General features: G+C 33.2%; 1 protein-coding gene across 5 annotated transcripts; it reads left to right on the forward strand.

Moving 5' to 3' along the window:
* Positions 1-8,800: 8,800 nt before the first annotated feature.
* Positions 8,801-22,435, forward strand: LOC123538084 (L-threonine ammonia-lyase-like). Of its 5 annotated transcripts, none has more exons than XM_053530015.1 (15): positions 8,801-8,937; positions 9,630-9,847; positions 10,783-10,852; positions 11,154-11,250; positions 11,892-11,962; positions 12,212-12,257; positions 13,201-13,386; positions 14,812-14,867; positions 15,197-15,359; positions 15,820-15,910; positions 17,135-17,210; positions 18,321-18,446; positions 18,723-18,890; positions 19,708-19,765; positions 20,402-22,435. In XM_053530015.1, exons 3-15 carry the CDS (start codon positions 10,815-10,817, stop codon positions 20,507-20,509), a joined length of 1,284 nt encoding a protein of 427 aa, XP_053385990.1. In that variant the 5' UTR covers positions 8,801-8,937; positions 9,630-9,847; positions 10,783-10,814; the 3' UTR covers positions 20,510-22,435. The 5 variants fall into 5 exon arrangements, with proteins under 5 accessions (XP_053385990.1, XP_053385992.1, XP_053385991.1 ...); XM_053530017.1 differs by having other exon boundaries at positions 10,793-10,852; XM_053530016.1 differs by having other exon boundaries at positions 8,821-8,937; positions 9,725-9,847.
* The last annotated feature ends 1,430 nt before the right edge of the window (positions 22,436-23,865 follow it).

The raw sequence follows: 23,865 nt of genomic DNA on the forward strand, positions 1-23,865 counted from the left end.
TGATAGATTTCAATTAAAATTTTATTTGGTCCCCTCGAAGTATTCACCTCAAACAGATACGCAAAGTTTCAGTCTTCTAATCCAATCCTTGAAGGCATTTTCATAGTCTTTTCTAGGTATACTATGAAGACACTGGAATATTGCAGAACCGAGGTGTTTTCGCTGCACAAATTTTCGACCAGAAAGGTATTTTTTGAGCCTTGGGAACAAAAAGAAGTCACACGGGATAAGGTCGGGCGAATAAGGAGGATGAGGGAACACAACAACCTTTTTCTGCTTCAGAAAGTCTTGTACAATAGACGCCTTGTGCGATGACGCATTGTCATGTAGCAATCTGACATTTTTGAAATATTTCTTCAGTTTTCGAAGAACTTTAGCCTTGTAAAACTTCGCATTTACGGATTTGCCTTTAGGTACATCAACCTGAATGGCAGGACCCTGAGTTGTGAAGAATATGGCATACATTACCTTCTTAACACTCATGGTCCGCTTTGCAATGCATGGTCTTTTGTCAGACTTTGTTGCCCATATTTTGTTCTGTATCTTTCGTTTAGGCTCAAAAAAGTGAACCCATGTCTCGTCACCAGTGACGACATTTGCGAAAGACCGTGCATTGTAATTTAGAAACTGTTTCAGCAACAATTTTGCGTATTTCAGGCGTGCCTTTTTCTGCTCATCTGTCAACAGATGGGGAATCCATATAGCACAGATCTTTCTCATTTTCAAATTACGTTTCAGAATTGTATTAGCTGCTCCTAATGAGATGCCAACCATACTAGCTATTTGCCTAGCGGTGTATCTTGCATCAGTAGCAACTATTTCTTTCACTCTAGCAACCATCTTGGCAGACGTTGCTGTTTTCGGCCAACGGCCATGTGGTGCATCTTCTGTTGAAACTAACCCACATTTGAATTTCTTAAACCAACGAATAACTGTCGAAAAAGACATTTCATTATGCCCATAAACAGAACATATTTCATCAATAATGTCTTTACACCCTATGCCAATAATACAACGATTCTTAATATAGGACCGTATTTCAACGGCGTACGCTGACCTTCTTCCAACCATTTTTGTATTAGTATACACGAGTGAACGGATTTTAATGGGTGTGGTATCAATGTAAAGCTAACATGTTTATCTACCCAATAATCTTAATTGCATCGTGATTTTCGCATTATTGAGCGAGATAACGTTCTAGATGCATTCATATTTGAACAATCCTCTTAAAACAAAATACTTAAAGTACTCAAAGTATCACATAGCAAAGTTTTAGTACGCCGACAAAGGCACCTATAATCAAATGCATACACACATAAATAACGATCTGTTGGTCGAAGTACAGTACAATTTGCATTAAGAGACCACCTAAGGGAAGGGGGCAGTACTCTTTTAAAGTAGTTCTGCGTGTTTGATAAACCAGAAGTCATGGTGTAGCGTCATTTATCTGGATAGATGCAGATGATCCTGCGTGTAGATGTGGCATTTTAACGCAATTAATGATCTGTAAATAAACGTGGTCGCTCGAGCAAGTTTGACTATATTCCATTTGGAATCATAGAAAAAATCGAAAAATACACAACTTAACAGGTATCTGACATTAATAGCGCATATAAACTGTACAAGTACAAGAAAATATGCTAAGGCAACTAATAGTAAATGCAAAATGTGAGCACGATATTATAGTTAATCATACAGGGAGTTTTGCGAGATTCATTAGATTCAGGTTAGTTCTGTGTAAGTAGTATAATGCTTCATGAGTATAATCAACTGAATGTGTATACATAACAACAGTCTCTATGTGCCCTCTTGGCGGTCGTAAAAACCACCCTATACCTGTGTACATGTTGTTATTTCTGAACCTCTGAGATCCTTAAGTTTTTACCTAATTTCTTATAGATTTAATTATATGTGTGGCGTTTAGGGGTACAATCTTATTTGATCGTATGAATTCATAGACTTGATATAAAAAACAAAGAAAAATATCAAACAGGGAATGCCATGCACCAAAAACGTAGCCTCCTCAAAACGAAGGTCAATAAACGAATGAGGAGACATTTCTATTTTATCTATTTCAAAGAAATGCATTTGGATTATTTTCTCCTTTCCATGAAAAGAAGTACACTGAATATAAGAACTGATATATGTATGTCACAAAAGTCGATCTGTATAGAAAGATAGAAAGAGGACAACATTCTCAAATATCGTAGAAAAAGTTATGTATAATACCGTTTGTTTTACAATAGTAAGCTGTCGTTTATATGAATGCTTTATAATTACTGCCATATGTGAGTTAACTACTATACTGGTCACAGTCCTCAGTCCTTTGTAGAAAATGACAGTCTCACATACAGAGTGTAACAAAAAAAAAAAAAAAAAAAAAAAAAAAAAAAAAAAAACGGTTGAGCAATCGAATCAAAATGAAGCTAATAAATTGCGAGTCATTTCGTTCTTTAAGTACAACGCAGTAAATTTAAGTTTTCATCTATAAACAAATCGTGATACAAATTGAACCCGGATAAATTCATACAAAACTTTTACAAGTACAGTGCAACCACTGTAGAGCAACACCCTTTGGGAGATACAAATATTGACTGTTATGTAGAGGTTGTTGTTCTGGAGAGGTATATTTGATAGTATATTTCAGCTTAGGTAAATTTTAATGATGTTGTTATAGGGAGGTTTTTGCTTAAGAGAGGGCGGCTCTGGAGAGGTTGTACTGTATGTTGTTACATGATACTTTCAATAACATTATAATTTGGTAAATAAGGAAACCCTGATGCAGCGGGTGGAAGGTATGTAAACGACCAATTATTTAAAGACTAGACTGGCTCCCGTCCCTATGTTTGTTCTTCTTTACATATATTGTAAGTTTTATTTATCAAGAGGGAAGTTACTCCAGCAGGTTGTTTCTACATTGATATTTTTATTGCCCCTTGCTCCGAACATAGGTTCAGCCATCCGATAAAATGTGCTATTTTAGAGGCTTAAAATATTATTATAAAATGTTTGCATTATTTATATAAAAAATAACCATGCAGCCAGGGAGCCAGGCTATTTAAAGACCCACCACAGAATAACTGTATTCTTTTGTATTTCCATGATAGTAATTATACATAATTTGCATAAAAATGAGAAATACAAGTATCTAGTTACACACTGACAGTGACATAAATTAGGCCAAGACAATGTGCTTAATGTATTAACATTTCATTGAATTAATGTAGCTTGATGTGTTTATTTAACAATCAAATGCTATTCTGTGCATTTATACGGGTATAGGGGGTTCTTGCAAATACATGAATAGGGCTAGCGATTCTTGGATGATTTGCAAGAAGTCGAAATGTGGTTTATACCTGTATAAACACACAAAAATAACATTCAGTTCTTATATTTACATTTTTTGTAGTAACTTGCTACAAAAATAAGTGGTTTACTTTCCACGAGTAACTGAAAATCAGGACATATGTCAGGATATCGATATTTTAAACATCTAAATAGAACAGCAAAAATGACCCCACCACGTTAAATTGTAATTCGCCTTCCAATAAAAATACAGTTCCTGGATTTTATTTAAAATATTATTCAAGCCAGTTAAAAATCATTTACTCGTGCCGATTCAATTTTGATTAACTACAATTTGCGGTTTTTTTTTTTAAATTTTGGCGTCAAATTTTGAAAGAATTTTTTGAATGACGCCATTTTGTCTATGATTTTGTAAATGACATATGATTGTGCGCGCAATTTCGCGGAAAGGGACATCCTTGATATCATTACGCCAATGTTGTTTATACGAAAAAAAGTGTTTTTCTTTTCTTTCCATACAAAATATATTGTGAATTTAAATGTTTTTAAGTTTATACCACTATGTTTTTAAAACTATGCTGAGAGGAGGTTGACTGTTTGCAGAACACATTAATTTAACATTTACCCTGCTAAATTTCTAAAATGGACTGGTCCATCATTCAATTTGGGCAGTACGACTTATTATTTGAAGGGGTGTTCAGTAAAAATTCACCAACTGAATAGCGAACAGTGCAGACCATGATCAACCTGCACGGATGTGCAGGCTGATCTTGGTCTGCACTGGTCGCAAAGGCAGAATCACTTGCCGCCAGCAGGCTAAAGGTTAAGAAGGGCCTAAATTGTCCACCTGTCGTCTTGTAGTAGCTGCTTTATACCAGTATTATCAGAATAATTTTCATGAAGTTCATGCGGGGAGAAAAAGAAGATTACTAGGTGTGGTGGGTCTTTAATTCAACTCCTTGTGTAATCACATATAATTAAATCAAGTAAGGCCAAGCCAAGTCCGTGCATAAGGTCAAAGTCCATTTAATATTCCCAAAATATGATTATACGAGTAGGGATTATTATGGAAGTTCTGGATGGACACTTGGTATCCGTACTTCCCACTTTTGACTTCTAACGTTTGCACTTCTCACTTCCTACTTCTTACTTCCTACTTCTAACTTTCGCACTTCTAACTTCCGTACTTCTGACTTCCAACTTCCTGACTTTCGACTTCTGATTTCCAACTTCCACACTTCTTACTTCCAACTTCTTGACTTCCTATTTCCTTCTTCTAACTTCCACACTTCTGACTTCTAACTTCCGCACTTTTGACTACCAACTTCCTGACTTTCGACATCTGATTTCCAATTTCCACACTTCTTACTTCCGACTTCCAAAGAGGGAATATTGGAAGACAGACGCTTTAAAGTTGAAAGCCGAAAGTCAGGAAGTTAGAGGTCAGAAGTGTGGAAGTCGAAAGCCAGATTTTGAAAGTTGGAAGTCAGAAATAAGAAGTTTGAAAGTTAGAAGTTAGAAGTCAGAAATTAGAAAGTTAGAACTTAAAAGTTAGAGAAGTGGAAGTTAGAAGTCAGAAGTGGGGCAGTTGGAAGAAAGAAGTGTGGAAGTTGGAAATAATCAGAAGTCAGAAGTCAATAAGTTAGAAGTGTGGAAACTGTAAGTAAGAAATGAGAAGTTCGCAAGTTATAAGTTATAAGTGAAGAAATTGCAAGTCTGAAGCGAGGTAGTTAGAAGTTAGAAGTGAGGAAGTTGGCAGTAAGAAGTTGGAAAGATGGAAGTCGGAAGTCAGAAGTTAGGAAGTTAGAAGTCAGAAGTGCGAAAGTTAGAAGTTTGAAGTAAGAAGTCGAGAACTTGCAAGTGAGAAGTGCAGAAGTCAGAAATTAAAAGTAAAAGTAGGAAGTACGGAAGTCAAATGTCTCCCCAGGGCTTCCATAGATTACAATGTACTTTTTCAGCGCATTAGACTAATTCTAATGCATCATTTGCAGTAGGAAATAATACTGATGCTTGAACCCGGAACCTAAACATTTAGGTTGTAGTACTGACATTCAGTTTGAAGTACTGAAATTGTTCGTAACATTCCACTCAAAAGTGTTTATAAAGTATTGATTTCATCAAAAATTAAATTTTAAACCTTCCTGTAGTTCAAGGGTATTGAATTTTAACCAAAATATGAGAAAATAGTCTGTTCTATAAACTTAGTAGCTACGTTATGTAAACAAGTTGTAACACGAAACCTTAGTTTATATACCGATATTTCCCTATGCATTGTATATTTTACTGAGGTTATATATATATATATATATATATATATATATATATATATATATATATATATATATATATACTGAAACTGCGACGAAATTATTGCATATAAATATATACAATTAATCATTCCGTCCCAGTTTCAGAATATACGAGGGTGTTCCATAAGTAATTCAATTCATGTATTATCTTTAATATTGTACATACATTACACATGTATTTATACATCAAAGGAAAGGGAATTCTTTGCTACACGATTGCTTAACATAACTTCGTAAATCACAAAATAGCTTTATTATAGATTATACGACCTAAAAGACACTGGATATTCATAATACAACAACTTTTTCTAACGGTGCACTAAGTGTTTAAAACCTTTAAATCACATTTTTATTTTTTATAGTTTATTGTTTTATCACATGTTTAACGTCGAGGGAGTGAAATAAATCCATTACATAAATTTGATAATACACTCGACTAAGTGCTCTTTGCACAGGGCCTTTATCAAGTCACATGCACAAGTCTTAGATTACATATTTTGCAATTCTTCTGGCTAACAAATACATAAGATAAGTAACGTTGTATGGAATCACGGAATCTATTGATACAGTTTTTTAAAACATAATTCATACATATCATTGATTTATTACCTCCCTTTATTTAATTTTTGAATTTCTAAATAAGAGTTTTCTAATGGAAACCTATAACTTTCAGTAAGTAGCGCGGTTTTTTTAAATAGAAAGTTTGTACCCCAATTTTGTCGGGTGTACGTCGGTTGTATTTATTACGTTAACGTCATTTCCCTGACTTCATATAACGTTACTTATCTTATGTATTTGTTAGCCAGAAGAATTGCAAGATATGTAATCTAAGACTTGTGCATGTGACTTGATAAAGGTCCTGGGCCGAAATGTTGTCGCAAAGAGTGATAATAAAAGCTATAAAAAACAATCCCTATGGATATTTATTAAATATATTTAATACACTAGTGTAATAAAGCATAGACGTTGACGTCGTTTATTTATAGGAGACGTTGGTCGAATATACTTGGCCTGTAATAGCTAAAGAAAGAAGAAAGTTTGATGTTTCAACAGGGAAAGCTTACATATGATAAAAAATATTACATTTGTGTCTTTCCACATTGAATTTATTAAACTCGTTGAATGAAATTGATAAAATGCACGGCAGAGCCTCGCATTTTATTATTTTATTCAACCCATTTAATAAATTCAATATGAAAAGACATTCATGTAATATCCTCTCTGTATGATTTATGTAAATTGTACGAATTTTCTTCCGACGTATTATGTAAGCTGCATAATAATTGTAATAGTCTAAAATCTGACACTTGAAACAAGATCTATGCTTACCACGAAAAAGCATACTAAAATAAACTTTTACGTCAGTAATTTTAATATAGGACCGAAACAAGGTTAGGTTTTTGAAAATACATGTCAGCAGCTTGTTTTTTATGCTACTATTCAACATAATCGGGACTGAAAGATCTGTTGCTATTATATTGTTTCTGTTTCGTTTTTATTAAAGTGCAAAGACAAGAAAAATGATAATAAAGCATTTAGTTAGAACTTAAGTAACTGAACATAATTATTATTATTATTTACCAGATTTTATAGCGTTTTTTTTACTATAAAATAAACCTTCAAAAGCGCTATACAAACTACATATCACAGAATGATATGGACACACAATACAACACAAAAAATATATCAACAATAAAAGTTAGTTTACCTGAATCAGGTTTGACTCTACATATTAATTGTACTAGATATTTCAAAGAACAATAAACAACAGTTAATAACTTCTATTGCAAACTCATACAACAGCTTGTTTTCCAGTGCAAAGTTAGTTTCAATAGTCCTTGAAGAAAAAGTGTGTTTTAATGATCTTTTGAAAGCATCCAAACTTTTAGCGTCCCTAATGGTAGCCGGAAGAGTAATCCATAACTTCGGTGCAGCTGATAAATAATTACGATCACCGTACCTCACAGTTTTGCTTTTTGGAACAACTAGTTGTTTTGAGTTGTTCTTGGATCTCAAATTTCTTGCTGGCTGATAGAGTTCTAGCAAGTCTTTAACATAGATCGGTGATTGGTCATGCAATGCTTTGTATGTGTGAACTAGAATATTAAAGTCCACTCTGTGAGTAACTGGTATCCAATGCAGTTCTTTTAAGACCGGTGTGATGTGATCATAACGCGATATTCTCGTTATGATTCGAGCTGCAGTGTTCTGAAGATTTTGAAGTCAGTTCAGCAAGGACTTCGGCACACCATACAAGAGCGCATTTCAATAATCAACGCGTGAAGTGACGAGTGAATTTACTAGCGATTTTGTTGCATCTTTATTTAGATATTTCCTGATGTGGCCTATTTGACGTAGCTATCCGTATCCTGATCTACAAACTGAGTTAATCTGTTTTTCCATGCTCATTTTGGAGTCTAGAAAAGCACCAAGATTCCTTACACATTGAGATGGTTAATGTTCTCTTCTCCAATTTTCACAGAAACCGTTTCAATATGTTTTTCGTTTCTTTGAGAGGTAAATACAATGACTTCAGTTTTATCGGCATTGATTTTCAACATGTTGCTGTTCATCCAAGATACAATTTCTACGAGACAGTTTTCAACACAGCGTAAAATATCATTCTGAGAGACCGGATTTGTTGGTTTGAAAGATAAATAAAGCTGCCCATCGTCGGGCGTAAAAATGGTGATTTAGTCCATGTTTCTGGCATATTGTACCAACTGGTTTAGTGTACATTGTGAAAAATTTTGGTCCGAGAACGGACACCTGTGGGACACTGTATGTTAACTGGTTTTGACAATTCACTATCTATGGTCACAGTTGGGTAGCGGTCGCTCAGATATGAAGTTATCCATTCGAGTGACTTCCCTGCGATATCAATGTGGTCGTGGAGGCGGTGCAATAGCGTCTTGGGGTCGATGATATCGAAAGCAGCTGATAGGACTCGACTAAATCGGATAAAATAACAACAATAAGACCCAGTTGTAACAGGAGTATTAGTCTTTTTTTTATTATTTAAACACTGTTTTTAGACGAATAGATTTTCCAAAACCACACGGAAAGAAAAATACTTTTGGGTGACAAATATGCGTTTTTATCTCGTGGCCGCACACTTGTCACCTCGATACTTCCGTATTTGTGTTTATAAATTGTGATATCAGAAAGATTTTTGTGATATTTTTTCTGATGGCCTTTTGTATAAAGTTTCTTACAAGAAGTGATATTGTAAATTATATTTGTTCACAACAAAAAACAAAATATTACGCATTTAAAGAGGCGTTTATCATTTACAGTGTCATTGTCATAGGATTTTTGTTTGGTAAGCAGTTGCTTTTAGTTATCAATACTTAATTTACTTTGAAAGCGGAATTTGTTTTGTTAGGCTAAAATGAGACATGCGTTCAAATTGCTTCTAATGTTTTAAATTTCGGGAAAATGAAACAAAACGTTAGTATATGGTAGTAGATTAGAAATGAGCCGTGCCATGAGAAAACCAACATAGTGCGTTTGCGATCAGCATGGATCCAGACCAGCCTGCGCATCAGCGCAGTCTGGTAAGGATCCATACTGTTCGCTTTCAAAGTCTGATATTTTTCTTATTGGTTGCATTCTATGTTTCCAGGGGATCTTTTTACAGATTTTACTTGTTATTGTATATATTTTATTGTTTTCATAAGCAATGTTTTAGGTATCAAATGAATCTGTATAGAAAATGTAGAATTTTCTATATTCTTTATTTCAGAAATTTACTTCCTTTTTAATTTTTATTGTAAATATAGATTTACAAAATATATTCGTGAGAAATTGTCAATAAGCCGATACGAAAATGGAATCAGTTTCTATGAATATGAAGAACGAAAGTGATCATTATAATGCAACAGTTTTCACTTATTTGATATGTTGTCTCCTTATGTTGATCATTTGTATTACGCATCCGCTTTTAATGACGCAATAATGGTCAGTGCTAAATTATTTAAGTTCTAGAAAAATTAAAGTGTTTGTTTATTATAGTGTCACCCTTACTGAAAGGGCCAACCAATTTGGCTTATGAGACACCTACATACATTGAACAGCATTTCTTCCCGATTCCTATTTTTTAATGCCAGGCACCAGGCAGGTAGGCAATCGGTAACCATTATTTAACCAGCTGGCGGCTCACCAACCGGTCTCTCTTCAGTAACAAGACCCGCCTCTGACAAGGCTCGAACCTTCGACCTCCCGATTGCGGGGTAGGTGCCTTATCCATTAGGCCACCGCAACTAGATTAAGTTTGCATATATGGAAATTGTTTTACCGCAACAAGAATTACCTGTCTGTAAGATGGACACGGCCTATTGTCCCGGTCGCTTTTATATTGCTGAGGGATAAAGAAGATACTTTTACATATCCTTCCTTAAACACCCAATGGGTCATTAAAGTATTTGCAACAATTGTGTTTTGGTCCCAATTTCATGAAAAAAAAACTTAACTAATTGCTTAGCTAAGTTATTTCAAATGCTTGTTTTTGCCCTTTATGTGTCTTCAATGTTGTCTTTTTCATCTAAATCAGTTCCGTTTATGACTATTTCATAGATCAAAACACAACAATTCGGAAGTTTACAGAAAACAAAGTGTAGAAATAAGAAATAAACTTAAGCAAATACTTATGTTTATTATATCGTGCTTAAATAGAAATATCATGTTTGCATGACTGAAATCAATACTGCGGACAAATACTACTTACCATAGTATAATGTAGCTATAAATACATTGTTATAGAAACAATCAATATGAAATAACAATAACTTAAGTAAAAGCATGATTTTAAAATAACAGACTTAACTAAGTAATTACTTAAGTTGTTTCGTGAAATTGAAGCCAGGCCTGCTTATGTACTTGATCAACGCTTGATTTCTTGACACTTGTTCTGACAGAAGCGCATGCGTAAGATATAGCATGATCTTTTTTCGTGGCATTTGCGCCTATGTTTATCTTTATTCTGTATTAGAAGCACAGAGCCATGCATATTTTTGTTGATAAATGGGCACTGGATATTGGGCTGATGGGTTTCAATAGTTTTAAATGTGTAAAAGTAAGCCCATGTCGGAAACTTAATACTGAATACTATAGTAGCAATTGGAGCCATCATGACATTATTTTTATATATTTTATATACGCTAAATAGTCTGTTCTAGAAACATCAACATTCAACTAGCCATGTCAACTGAAGAAGTAGAAGAAGAGATCGTGGATATGTAAGTAATTCTAATTTCGTAATTTAGAATTGAAATGCATTAAATTTTATTACGGTTCTGCTTTGAGATACTATTATTTTTTCACATTTCTATTTTGTTTGATCTTAAAATTTTAATACCGGACTATAGTGAAAAAACATTCAATCAACGTACGTGAGTATAATAAGAAATATTTTCACAAAGAGATTGATATACCTATGCAATTTTCCGAGAAAAAGTCACCTTTCAGTAAATAATGACAAATGGCAAACGGTTTACTTTAAACTGACGCATTTTATTGAAATTCAAAATAATATTTTAGTTTCTGCGATTCGGACCACCCAAAATCGGTAGACTTTGAAAAGGTTATAAATGCTCAAGAAGCCATTGGCGACGCGGTTGTAAAAACACCATGCCGCGTAAGTAGAATTCTGCTTATTTTAGCCTGTATTTTGGTACATTTCCTACTAATCATCCTGCAGCTATATCACGAGACTCCAGTTAACTCTATAATGTATACAAAAAAAAATACCTTTAGCAAAATTCTGAAGGATCTAGTGTTTTCTATAAGTTGTTAGTTATCGACAACGTTTTGATTGTTGAGTATTTTACAATGAAATGAGGCTTATGAAGGTGATAACATAACAATAAATTCAAAATTAAAAGAAATTTGATTTTCTTTGGTTTTAGTCTAACAGTCACTTGATTGTCATTGTCACGTGGTATTTGTACGTGACGTGACTGTAATTAGTGTAAGTATTCGCTATACATACGTCTAAAATAAGGTTACAGTAACTGTAATAGAATTATACTTGCTTCAATTTTGCAGTGTTGATGCTTGAATTTTTAAGTAAAGACCGGACCGAGCGTAATAAAATTTAAGTACGAGGTTTAAAACACTTGAATTAAGAATTCAATATATTCGTAAACGTACAAAAAGTAAACCTGCAGGCGACTGTATGAGAGCTTGTTTAAGAAGGTAAGCGGTATATCTGCTTTAGACTTATCAGGAATAAACCTTTTGTTTTCGTATGTGAAAACTCAAAATGGTATTTTACAGCGCTCGCAGTTGTCCGACATGTACGGAATGGAAATCTACACCAAGAAAGAATTTGTTCAATACACAGGAAGGTATGGTTGCTTCAGTTGTAACTGACGCTAATAAGCTAAAAGGTAGACATACGTTCAAACCTGTGAAGAACAAAAATTACTTAGATTATCTTGACAAAAGGTCACCGTTTCAATATAATGCGTGTGACCTATGATAACTTTTTCTCAAAGAGCTGATTCTTATCAAAATAAAGCTAAATTTTATCAAATTGTATGGTAGAATAAAATGTTAAAACTACGAAAATCTCATACAAAAATGTATCATTTCAGCTTCAAAGAAAGAGGAGCAAGGAACAGCCTGCTGAACCTGTCTCCGGTATACAAAACAAAACACCTCATTTTAGAATTACATGTATACCCCTAACTGCAGTATTTCTAACATGTATAAATTGTACTGAATTGCGCCGAAGTATAATATTTAGACGTTATGTAAACACGGAAAGCAGCAAATTATTAACAGGTTGTAGCTTACATTGTATCAATGTTCTGGAGCAATTTGTGAGGGTAAACAACATTGATACGACTTTTACTAACAATAAAACATTGTTTTTTAACAGTATATGATATGAAAAATGAGTTAATTTCAGCTCGAATGTGGAACGTGTAATAGATATTTTTCTAATTTCTTTCGTTTGTTAGCACAATATATATATATTTTATATTTTTCATTCATAGAATGAAATCCACTATGTTTCTTTTGATAACATGTGATATTAGGGTCACACCTTGAAAATGATGGTCACAATTGTTGCGTATTTTGGAGAGTATAAAGCCATTACATTTGTATGTCATTGATTTATAGTAGTCTCTAGGAAATATCGCATTAATTAAGATAAAAACATTCTTTACTGTTGTCTAATAAAGACTTCTCTTCAATTTTATTCTTTTAAAATTGTCTTGTTTTTCGGTTTATCAAAATCAATATATTTTATGGAAAAAACACAATAAATCATGCCCAATGTCTATCCTATTACCGTTTTGAATGTATCAATTTGAATGAAATATTAAGCAAATACAAGGAAATAAGACGTGTCGCTTACAAGTTACAAATACATTTCTTTGCAACAAATTATGTTGTTTATTGTCTATATATACGTATTCACAATGTCCTTAAACAAATACATTGTTTTTATCTGTGTTAGTTACGAAATAAAAATTAAAGTTTCTTTTAAAAAACAGGACAAGTTTAGATAACTAAAAATTGTCCGTTTCCCTAATGGAGCACATTTTTAATGACTCTCGCATGAAATCATTTGCAGACGCAGAAAAAGAAAGGAGTAGTAGCAGCCAGTGCCGGGAACCATGCCTTAGCATTGTCATATCATGGAAAGTGTCTCGGGATACCAGTGTATGTTGTCATGCCAACAATAGCGCCACTGATGAAAATAAAGGCGTGTGAGAAATTTGGAGCAAACATCACGATTTCTGGAGATAACATAATCGATGTAAGAAGATTGTTAACTGGGATAAATATTTGTTTGATGACACAACACAATTCTGATAATTGTATGTACAGCCGGAAAAAGGGAGAAAAAATATGCAAGCGAAGAAGCTTCAGCATTATTTTTGTTATCATGGGCTATTTCCTTTATTTTCAAACTGTAATTATTTTCTAACATTGCTTTGGTTTAAAATCATTTTCTCTGCTGTATTATTCTAGTGAAATACTCAAAAGCAAACAAAACTGATAAAAGAAAACAAGAAGAAGTAATAGAATAACATTTTATTCAAACCAGTTATACAGTAATCTTCAGTGGATCAACATATTAGCAATTAGGAGTGACCTGTCGCTTTTATTTTTAGATTTGGATTTTCCAGACTGTTCCATTTATTAAATAAGGGTTTGAAAGATATTTGACTTATTTAAAACTATAAATATATTCCAAATACTAAACAGATTGAAATCGCATTGATAGCTCAGTTGGTAGCATTGCGGAGTGTTGCTAGTGATTTAACTTTTGCGATTAGGAGGCTGTGGGTTCGAATCCCACATAGGGCGATTTGTTTTATGATTGAATTTGTTTTACATGTGTATTTATATTTTTTCACGTTTTTTTTTTTTGTTTTAATTTCATTTTATTTCATCACTTCAATTTCATTTTTAATTTCATTCATACAATTTCAATACATTCAATACATTTCAAACACACGCGCCCAATGGAGCATCCTCACACTCGCTGGCGGTGTCAGTTTTATCCGAATCAGTGTCATCAGCTAGTTGAATGACCAAATTGTCAAGAGCTATGTCAACCATGTTGAATAATTCACAATCAAAAAGATATTTGAAAAACCTATGTTATATGCGAAAATAGTAAAATGATACAAGTAATTCAATTCAAATAGGAAGTATCTACGGGTACGGATCCATCCATACGAATGCATCTTTAACATTATTATCATTTTAAATACATGTTACCAAAATATAAAATGAAAAAAATATAAAAAAAATGAAAAAATATTGATCTCCGTTGTAACTCGAACTCACAAAAGTTAGATTCTAGAACAGTCACGCTTACCACTGCACCACGGCGTCTAATTGTCGAAGAGGTAGTCATTTAAACATTTATTATAAAATAAGTTATAAAAAGGTAGGGTACCCCTTTACTGAAGTGGTTTATTCCAGTAACCTTTCAAATCTATTAATAAAAGCGACAGGTCACTCCTAAATGCTAGTACTAATCTGTAATGTTATTTGCCACTGTACGTTCAAAGCCGCTTTACTAGTTACACTAAAGCGTAGATTATCAAACAATTTTGACTTAAAGTTGATACGACGTACTTGTCAAATTATCAACATTACTTGAAAGTTTGAAAGAAGACGTTTAAATGCAACAGTGACAGTAAGTAATAAAGTTTAATATAAATTTCAGTCCAAAAAAATTGCGCTGAAAAAGAGTAAAGAAGGAGGACAGATGTACATAAACGGGTGAGATACGAGGTCTTTGGAAACATGTTTCAAAATTTTACTTATAAACCAGTCTCGAGCGGGACCTTACAGTCACCACTTATCTGCATCTTTTTGTCAGATCATTGGTATACATTACGATATAGCATGCTTATTTCGGTATATAAACTCGAGTTCAGGCGTATGTCTAAAACTGTGTAAAGTCATGCTTGTTGTGATTTTAGTTTACCGTGTATAAAAAGAATTAAAATTGGATTCTATGTTATATGGTACGACCATCTACAGTTTATACATATTTTTTGTATTTGTATTTGCCAACTTAAAACGGAATGCTACTATAATTATGTTAGATACGACCATCCAGATATAATAGCTGGACAAGGCACGATTGGCTTGGAGATTGTAGAACAGGTACCTGACCTTGATGCATGCATTATTCCTGTTGGTGGTGGCGGAATGATAGCTGGAATCGCTCTCGCTATTAAAACAAAATTGCCAAATGTCAAGATCATTGTACGTATCAATAAATATATTATCGATTTGAACCCATCTCTTTCTGCATCCATTTTTTCACAGATGCAAAGATTTGTTCGATAGATTTTATACGTGTTTCTTCATAACATTATTTGTAATAGAAGTAAATCTAATGTTTTCCCCGTTTTACAAATTTAAAGCATTAGTTTATCTTTTTTCTTTCGATTTATCAACTACATGTTATAACTTCAAAGAGATATCTAATGTAGGTATCAAATGACACCTCTCCCTTTTACATATGTTCTTATCAAACGAATGATTGATTTAAAATATCCTCCATTCGAAGAGTGAAAATTTTAACTTGTGGGAACGTCAACCTACTTTTGGCGCATATAGAATGATATAGAAAACTTTGAGTTGATATAAAATTTACATTGTTTACAAAGAAATGTTGATATAAAGTTTTCGAATTTAGATTGTCTTCTTTTTTCATCATAAGGGTGTTGAACCGGAGCATAGTCCTGGTTTCCAAGCCGCCATGAAAGCCGGAAAACCAATATTTACACCAACCACTCCTACACTTGCAGATGGTAAATTATGTTAAAACAGAGCTAGTCGAAGTAATATGACATCGTTATTATTTTTTTTATATTAATATCCAGTAATAAAATAACTTTACGCCATTTGGCATATTAAAGAACCACCAGCTTTTAATCATATCTTTTTGTCACATATATCTGAGTGTCATATTTATTGTAATTCATACATTGTATGTCTGAAGTACATTCCCTGATTGTAAAAAAAGAGACAAAGGGCTCTTTTCACCAGACAAGAGGGAGTTCTTAGTGACAGATGATAATTATTTTGAAAATTTAGGAGGTTTTACAGTTTTAATTTGCGTAAACATCTAAACTCACTCATGGTTGCCTAATATCTTTTTCACAAAGCCATGAATCAAATCATATGGTTCTACATACAATGAAATGAATTTAATAAATAGAAAAAGTGGAACCTCCACAGGTCGCCCAACACGACAAAAAATAAAAATATTGCAAGCTCGGTTTGATTGAGCATATTCGTGGATGACAGTGGAAATGCATGCTGCTGTCCATACTCTCTAGCCCTGGGTTGAGCAGATCTCAACATTTGCACATGTTACATAAAGAGATATTAACAGATGTGTTGATACCTCTAATGGAGCCTATAATGATGCAGTAGAGAGCAATTCTATGAAAGGTGACCTATGGTTCCCGATCTAAAATGGACTGAAGCTTAATTAAATCAAGAACAGTGCTAAAAGAAATTTAAAAATTATGGATATACCAGAAAGTAAGCAAACAATGTGCTACTTACGTGGTTGGTAATAAATTATATATATATATATATATATATATATATATATATATATATATATATATATATATATATATATATATATATATATATATATATATATATATATATATATATATATATGTGTGTGTGTGTGTGTGTGTGTGTGTGTTAACGTCTTATTATGTTATTAGCATCGAGTTCTTGATTACAATTACTAATACTGTTCTCTTAATCAATCAGTCATTTAAAACAAAACGTTAAAAGTGCTAGACAATATGCTACAATTTACGGCATTTAATAATCGCTATGTTTTTTCTCCGTTTTTGAAAATAGATGTTATGAATTGAGAACTGGAAATGAATCGTCCTAAGAGAACTATTACATTTGCACTAATTCTAGTATCACATACTGAAATTATAGAGATACAATATTATGTATTGTCATTCTTTGGATGTTATATTTTGATATTTATAATTTAGGTTTGGCTGTTCCAACTGTCGGAGTGAACGCATTTGAGACTGCACATAAACTGATAGATCAAATTGTCACTGTAAAGTAAGGAACATAATCATTTAGGCATTGTATAAAATCTGTTGCAAAGAAAACGTATCAATATATATCTTCCTTATATAGCACTGACAGCAGAGACAAGTAAAAGTTATTTCTGTTGAAGGCACTGACCTCCAGATCGTGCGACAACAAAAAAGAAAGTATTTAGATAACAGAAAATTATATCTATATTTCTTAAGAAAGCCTTCAAACTTAGTTACTGACAGATTATAAGTTATAGAAACACATAAGATATAGTTGTTTTACTAATTTTTCCATTTAAAATTGAAAAGCTTTCGTAACGGGGTACTAGAGGTAAACTACTCTGTAAAGCTTTGCGTTTAACAAACTAAGTACGTATTCTTCCGTCAAGAGTAGACCGTAGATTGCCGCGATTTCCGATTCGGGCATGATTTTGGTTCTTGATCTGGCATTTTTAAGATAGCTTAGAAACAAAAACTCATGTTCTAATGTTCATAATATGACCAAACTTCAATTTTAAAGAAAAATCATTTTTTAGCCAAACTCTGGAGGTCAGTGCCTTTAATGGCTCATTTATTTATCTCAGCTTTGATTCTTTATGCCAATGCAGTTATCCACTTTTCGCACCGCAATGACGTCACATGTCTAAATTGTTCGAGTGAGTGTATTTTGTTTCTTTGTTTTGGGTTTAACGCCATTTTTCAACAGTATTTCAGTCATGTAACGGCGGGCAGTTAACCTAACCAGTGTTCCTGGATTCTGTACCAGTACAAACCTATTCTCCGCAAGTAACTGTCAACTTCCCCATATGAATCAGAGGTGGAGGACGAATGATTTCAGACACAATGCCGTTTATCAAATCGTCACGGAGAACATACGCCCCGCCCGGGGATCAAACTCACAACCCCGCGATCCGTAAACCAACGCTACTGAGTCTATAAATAAACGAGGGGCATTTCAATAGTAAACGTTTAATTTGGAAATAATTTAGTTTGTGCGGATGAATTAAATTGCGGAGAAATTCAGTAAGGAAGTTCAAAATGAATATCGCATTAACGTGACGATCATTTGTAACAGTAATATGCCTAAATATTGAATTGATTGCTATTTTGTTTTCTTTTTTTATTTTGCAAGTGAGGAGAATATGGCACTAGCTATTCTGAGATGCATAGAGGTGGAGAAAGTCGTAGTGGAGGGTGGTGGAGCTGCAGGCTTAGCTGCCATCATTCAAGGACTAGTACCTGAATTAAAGGGCAAAAAGTAATGAACTTTGTGAAACACTTAAAATTTATACATACTGAAAAAATACATATAAGATACTTTTAATATTTACTCGTCCACACCTCTGCTAAAAAGAAAATTCACGTGTAAGATAAAATTAAGTCGTTATATTATTTTAGACGACTGGTTTTATGTCCGAAGTTTCAAGCTTTACTTTATAGTCAATGTTAGTACCAAAGCCTACGTAATATTTTACATACGAACCTGAAAGGTATAGTTCCTCCATAAAATATTTAAAATTCTATCAATCGTTAGGGTTGTGGTAATTCTGAGTGGAGGTAACATTGACACAACAGTGCTGGGTCATGTGATTGAAAGAGCATTAGCTACCGACGAACGACTGGTCAGATTCAGAGTCTCTGTCCGCGACAGACCGGGAGGGATGGCAGAGCTTACGAAACTTCTTGCTGATCAGAATGTCAGGTAACTATACTGTTTAGCAAAATGTAAGTTTCGCATGAAGCAAGTTAAGTTAAGGAAGGGTTGTGCATGTAAGATTTGTCAGTTTTTACGCCTACTGTTACGGGTAATAGATGTATAAGCAAAGGGAGGTAACGCGTTTTAACAAATTGACCATAATGCCATTAAGTTGTAAATGATGCAGTTTAAACTTAATAAGATAATACTTTTAAATATTAAATCTCAACAATTCATAGTATGGATATTTTTTATCACATGATTGACGTCGCGGGAATGTAATAAAGCCATTAAATAAAAATGATAATACACTAGTGTAAAAAACCTTTGACGTCGACGTCGTTTATAGTATAGGAAACGTTGGTCAAACTGACTTGTGTATATAGTAAAAGAAAGTACAATTTGTGATGTTTTGACAGAAAAGGCTTACATGTAATAAAAAGAATATTACATTTGTGCCTTTCCACATTGCATTTATTAAACGAGTTGAATAAAATTGATAAAATGCTCGGCAGAGCCTCGCATTTTATTATTTTATTCAACTTGTTTAATAAATTCAATATGAAAAGACACTCATGTAATATCCTCTATATATTTACGTACTAGGAAGACAATTTCTGGTGTAATAATTTCTTTACGCTTGCAAACAATGTTAGAAGTTTTTAATACCACTTGAGTGTTCATTATTCCGCTGTTTTTTCTCGTTGTATTGTCAATATGACACTTATGGTAATGAAACTGTTTTCGTCAAGGGAAAAAGATTACGTCATTCCAACAACTTAACTATGTATAACATGAATTTTCTTTATTTCTTAAACTTCAGCATCGTGGATATTTTCCACGAAAGACCATGGGAAAAGCATGATGTATTTGCTGCTATGGTAAGGCCAAAGATTAAATAACACGTATTTTAAGATAAACAAACATGTTTGCACACGCGCATAAAAACTAAAAAGGTGGATAGAAATTAAAAGTTAATAGTGGGACACCGCCACCGGTGATTTAAGGTACAGATTTATTATTAGATCTTTTTTTACAAAGATATTTTCATATGAAATTCGTGTTATAGTTCCTGGTTAAAATGCTTACACAAATCCAGTTTATCGTATTATATATATTTTTTTTAAATTATAGACGTTTTTTAGATCCAAAAATAACTTACGGAATTGATTCAATTTAGTTCAGTATTTTATTTATTTATTAAAAATGTACTAACATGCAGAACAGAAGAAGAAAGATTTTATAATACTATTTTGTATAATAGTTACACCAAAGTTAGATGTAGAAATCAAAACCTGTGTTGATTTCGGACCTCTACTGCACGAAGAAATGAGCAAAATACATTTTGTGTTAAGTTATTAATATAATTAATGTAATTTATACATTTCGTACTTTAATAAGCGCGGTTCATCCAAGACATAACACAAACACGTTAATATTAATCTAAACTCATTACTCAAAGATATTGAAAGGATTCTACGAAGTAAATGTATAACATTTAACAATTTTCAATCCAGGTGAAGGTCGTTTGTGAAACACGTGATGCCAAACACAGCAAAGAGTTACGCAAAGCTCTCGAGGAAAGATATCCAAACAATCTAAAGTGGGGACCGTCATATGACTAACTGAAATATATATTGAGTAACAGGATGTTATTGCATACTTAATGTCACAGATGCATCCATAAGCCATAATTATCTACCCTTCTACTTACAGGTTCTTAAACTTCTATAATAGAAACGGATAAAACTAACAAATAGTGAATTTGAGAAATGTACATAATGTGTGTCAATCAAAATTTTATTCTCAAATTCATCTCTGAATTTTAATGGTGTATAACTCAACAGAGTTAGAGGAGGATGTTTTAGATTCCTGAACTATGTCAATGTGTGTTTTAAAAATACAGGACAAAATATAACCAATTTTAATCATATTATCTAATGACCATTATAAAATATCATTGGCTTTGATGACACCATATGGATACATGTCTTATTCATATACACATCATGAAGTTTCATTGGATATCAACTAAGAATAAATTTACCTTTCAGTGTAGAAAATATTCAATTTTTCCGAAAAGTGTGGTATTAAAAACAAAATATTGAAAGGTAAATATATACATGTAAAAGTTTTTAAAGTGTGCACGCGAACCCTGTCTAATTACATGCTATGTGCAGAAATGTTTATAGACAACATAGACATATAAATGTTATTAGATATTATGTATCACCCTTTTAAGCTGAGAAAAATGAGTAAATATGAAGCATTCTCAAACGTTTTGACCTTCAGGAATGACCTTGACATCGGGTTAATCCAACTGTAACATACGTCTTGCGCTTTGTCTTCAAGGAATAAACATTCTAACCAAGTTCCATCAATCTCCTCCGATGGATTTGGATAGAAAATTAAGGTCCTTACCTTAGGCCCGCGCAATACAAATATGGGTTCAGCACGTCATCTTGTTGAAATGGAAATTTCAACTGGAGTCTTATAAATATTCTTGTTTATTGAAATGTTCTTCTAACAGATGTCTGACATTTACTGTGCAAGCAAATATAATTTTACTATTACCGAATTATTATAAAAGATTATTAACTATTACGTACTGTGATAAATTTCATACTTCCTTTAGATTGGGTGGGATTGTTTTATTCTTTGAGACACTTCTAAGCATCATTTTGCATGTTCGGAGAAGACGTTACAAAAATAGTATTGGAGAGGAAACCTTTAAAATTGAATATCATTTTGATGAAACCGATAATACTTTAAAGTTATTTATTTGTTTTACACTGTGAATAGCTGTTGTTTAACCTTTCTTTTGTTTTTAAGTATTTTTCATAAAAATAGTCCTAATGAGATAAATAAGATTTGCATATGTAATTTCGAAAAGTAATCAAAACATGTATACAATATGAAATATTATTACTTTAATGTCTATCGAATAAAAAAGTCACATAAAGCATGACACTCTTAGTTGCAGTTACATAAATCGTTTCCGAATTACCATTGGGGGGAAAAGATCCTTTGGAAGCATAGAACGCAACCGAGAAACTTAATAGCAGACTTGGTTCGTGGGAGGTTATGAAATGTGCAACACCCCTCACGCCCAAGCACCGGCTTAAGTGGAATTTTGTGAATGTTCTTTATGATCCCAAAGGACAAGAACATGTAACAACACTGAGTCAAAGAAATGTTCTGTACAAAAAAACGCCATAAATTCGACATTCATCTCCTAAGTTTATTACAAGTAATCCTTTCGCCGTTACAAAATTGTTTACTAACAGTCACACTCTGAGATTTCTTGAAAATCAAAAGAAATGTTACCACGGAGGACATTTTTTAAATGGAATTTAAAGATGGAAGTCAAGCTTTGTGTAACAATTTTATTCGATTAAACATCAATAAACTGAAACAAGTCATTTTATATGTCGTTATTAACTTTCAAACTTTCTGAAAATTGGGGACCATTTTCTTACACTTCCTTTATATATATTTTAATACATATATACCATGGGTGTTTGTGAACAAATACAATGTAATTAAAGAAATCGACAGTTTTGTGTTCTGATATACACTTTCTTGCTTATGTCACAGGGTGAGAAAAAATGTGCAGCCAGACCGGGACTCGAACCCGGGACCTCGGAATACCGTTCCGATGCTGTACCGACTGAGCTAGCCGGGCCGCCTACACATTTTCTCTCCGTTTAAATATTCAAGTTCTATACCGTGACATATTTCCCAACCGTTTTGAAAATCGTCCTCGAATATCAGCGGGTACTTTATATATAAGCAATTAAGCGTCGGAGACTAAAAAGTGCTATGCCATCACGGTCCCATGTTGGGCGCCAGTGCCGACGTAACCTAGTCGGCATACATTTATTTTGTAGAGTGGGTTCTGTCAATGCCAGACAGACAACAGAAAACAAGTATAAATATCCTAAATATTTATTGTACCAAAATATATAATGTTACCTCAGTAACATGTAACTATATAAATGCCCCCACCCCCTTTACAAATTACATATACACTGCCATGAAATCATGTGACAATCCATTCTAAAATATACATAAATAAAATCTATATGCAGAAACTTACTTCTATGGACTGTGAATCGTGTCATGTTAGTGTGTTGTAAGTGGAAGCTTTTTAACTGTGCCGAAATTAACTATTCCAGAGCTGATTTCTCCGTGAAAACTAACTCTACAATTTCAGTCTAAATTCTTCTTTGAAGCGAGTACTTTTAAAGGTAATGTAATGGATATTCCTAAGATGAGCTAATGTTCAAATCATTCTGGAACAGACTGACAACATGATATTGACCATAAAGTGCCAGACTACGGAGCCAGTTAGACATTTTCTACAAGTGTGCCAAGTGTCCATTTCGATGTTCGTAAAATGGCGGCGGATCAACTTTGGAACTATTTTTATGTTTTTTATTCCGGCTTTTTGTGAATTGTCTCTGTTTAACATAAAACATTCAGGAATCCATATTTATGTAAAAATAATTGTAAGCCCGTTTAAAGCAATTGTTATATTGATGTAATTCATTGTTTTATATACAAGGACTATATTATGTTCGGCGTAGTAAATTTTGTCTGCTATTGTAGTACGCTATTAAGGTTTAGCTCTGGCTTTTTATCATTTGCATGATTTTTAACTTGATTTGTTAAATATGCTCAGGCTTGTCATAAAAGCCCGCTGTAAAATGTCAGAGTCTATATTTATATGTAATTTTAGCAGCGCAATGCAGTATTTCTCTCTTGGACGGATAACATTACCCTGTTGAAAGCCCGTCTTGTGGTTACATAATTTAGTCACGTGGTATAGTCTTGAAGGTTATATATACAGGTCCCCGTCTTGCATTCGGGTATATGCTTCTCAACTGTAAAATACTTGAGAATAAAAACAACAAGGCTTAAGTTGCTGTCAAAGTTAGATATACTTCTTGGCTGGCATACAACTATCCTTCAGTTCAAG

Source organism: Mercenaria mercenaria, chromosome 18 (genome assembly GCF_021730395.1).
Source record: "Mercenaria mercenaria strain notata chromosome 18, MADL_Memer_1, whole genome shotgun sequence".
Taxonomy (NCBI): Eukaryota; Metazoa; Mollusca; class Bivalvia; order Venerida; family Veneridae; genus Mercenaria; species Mercenaria mercenaria.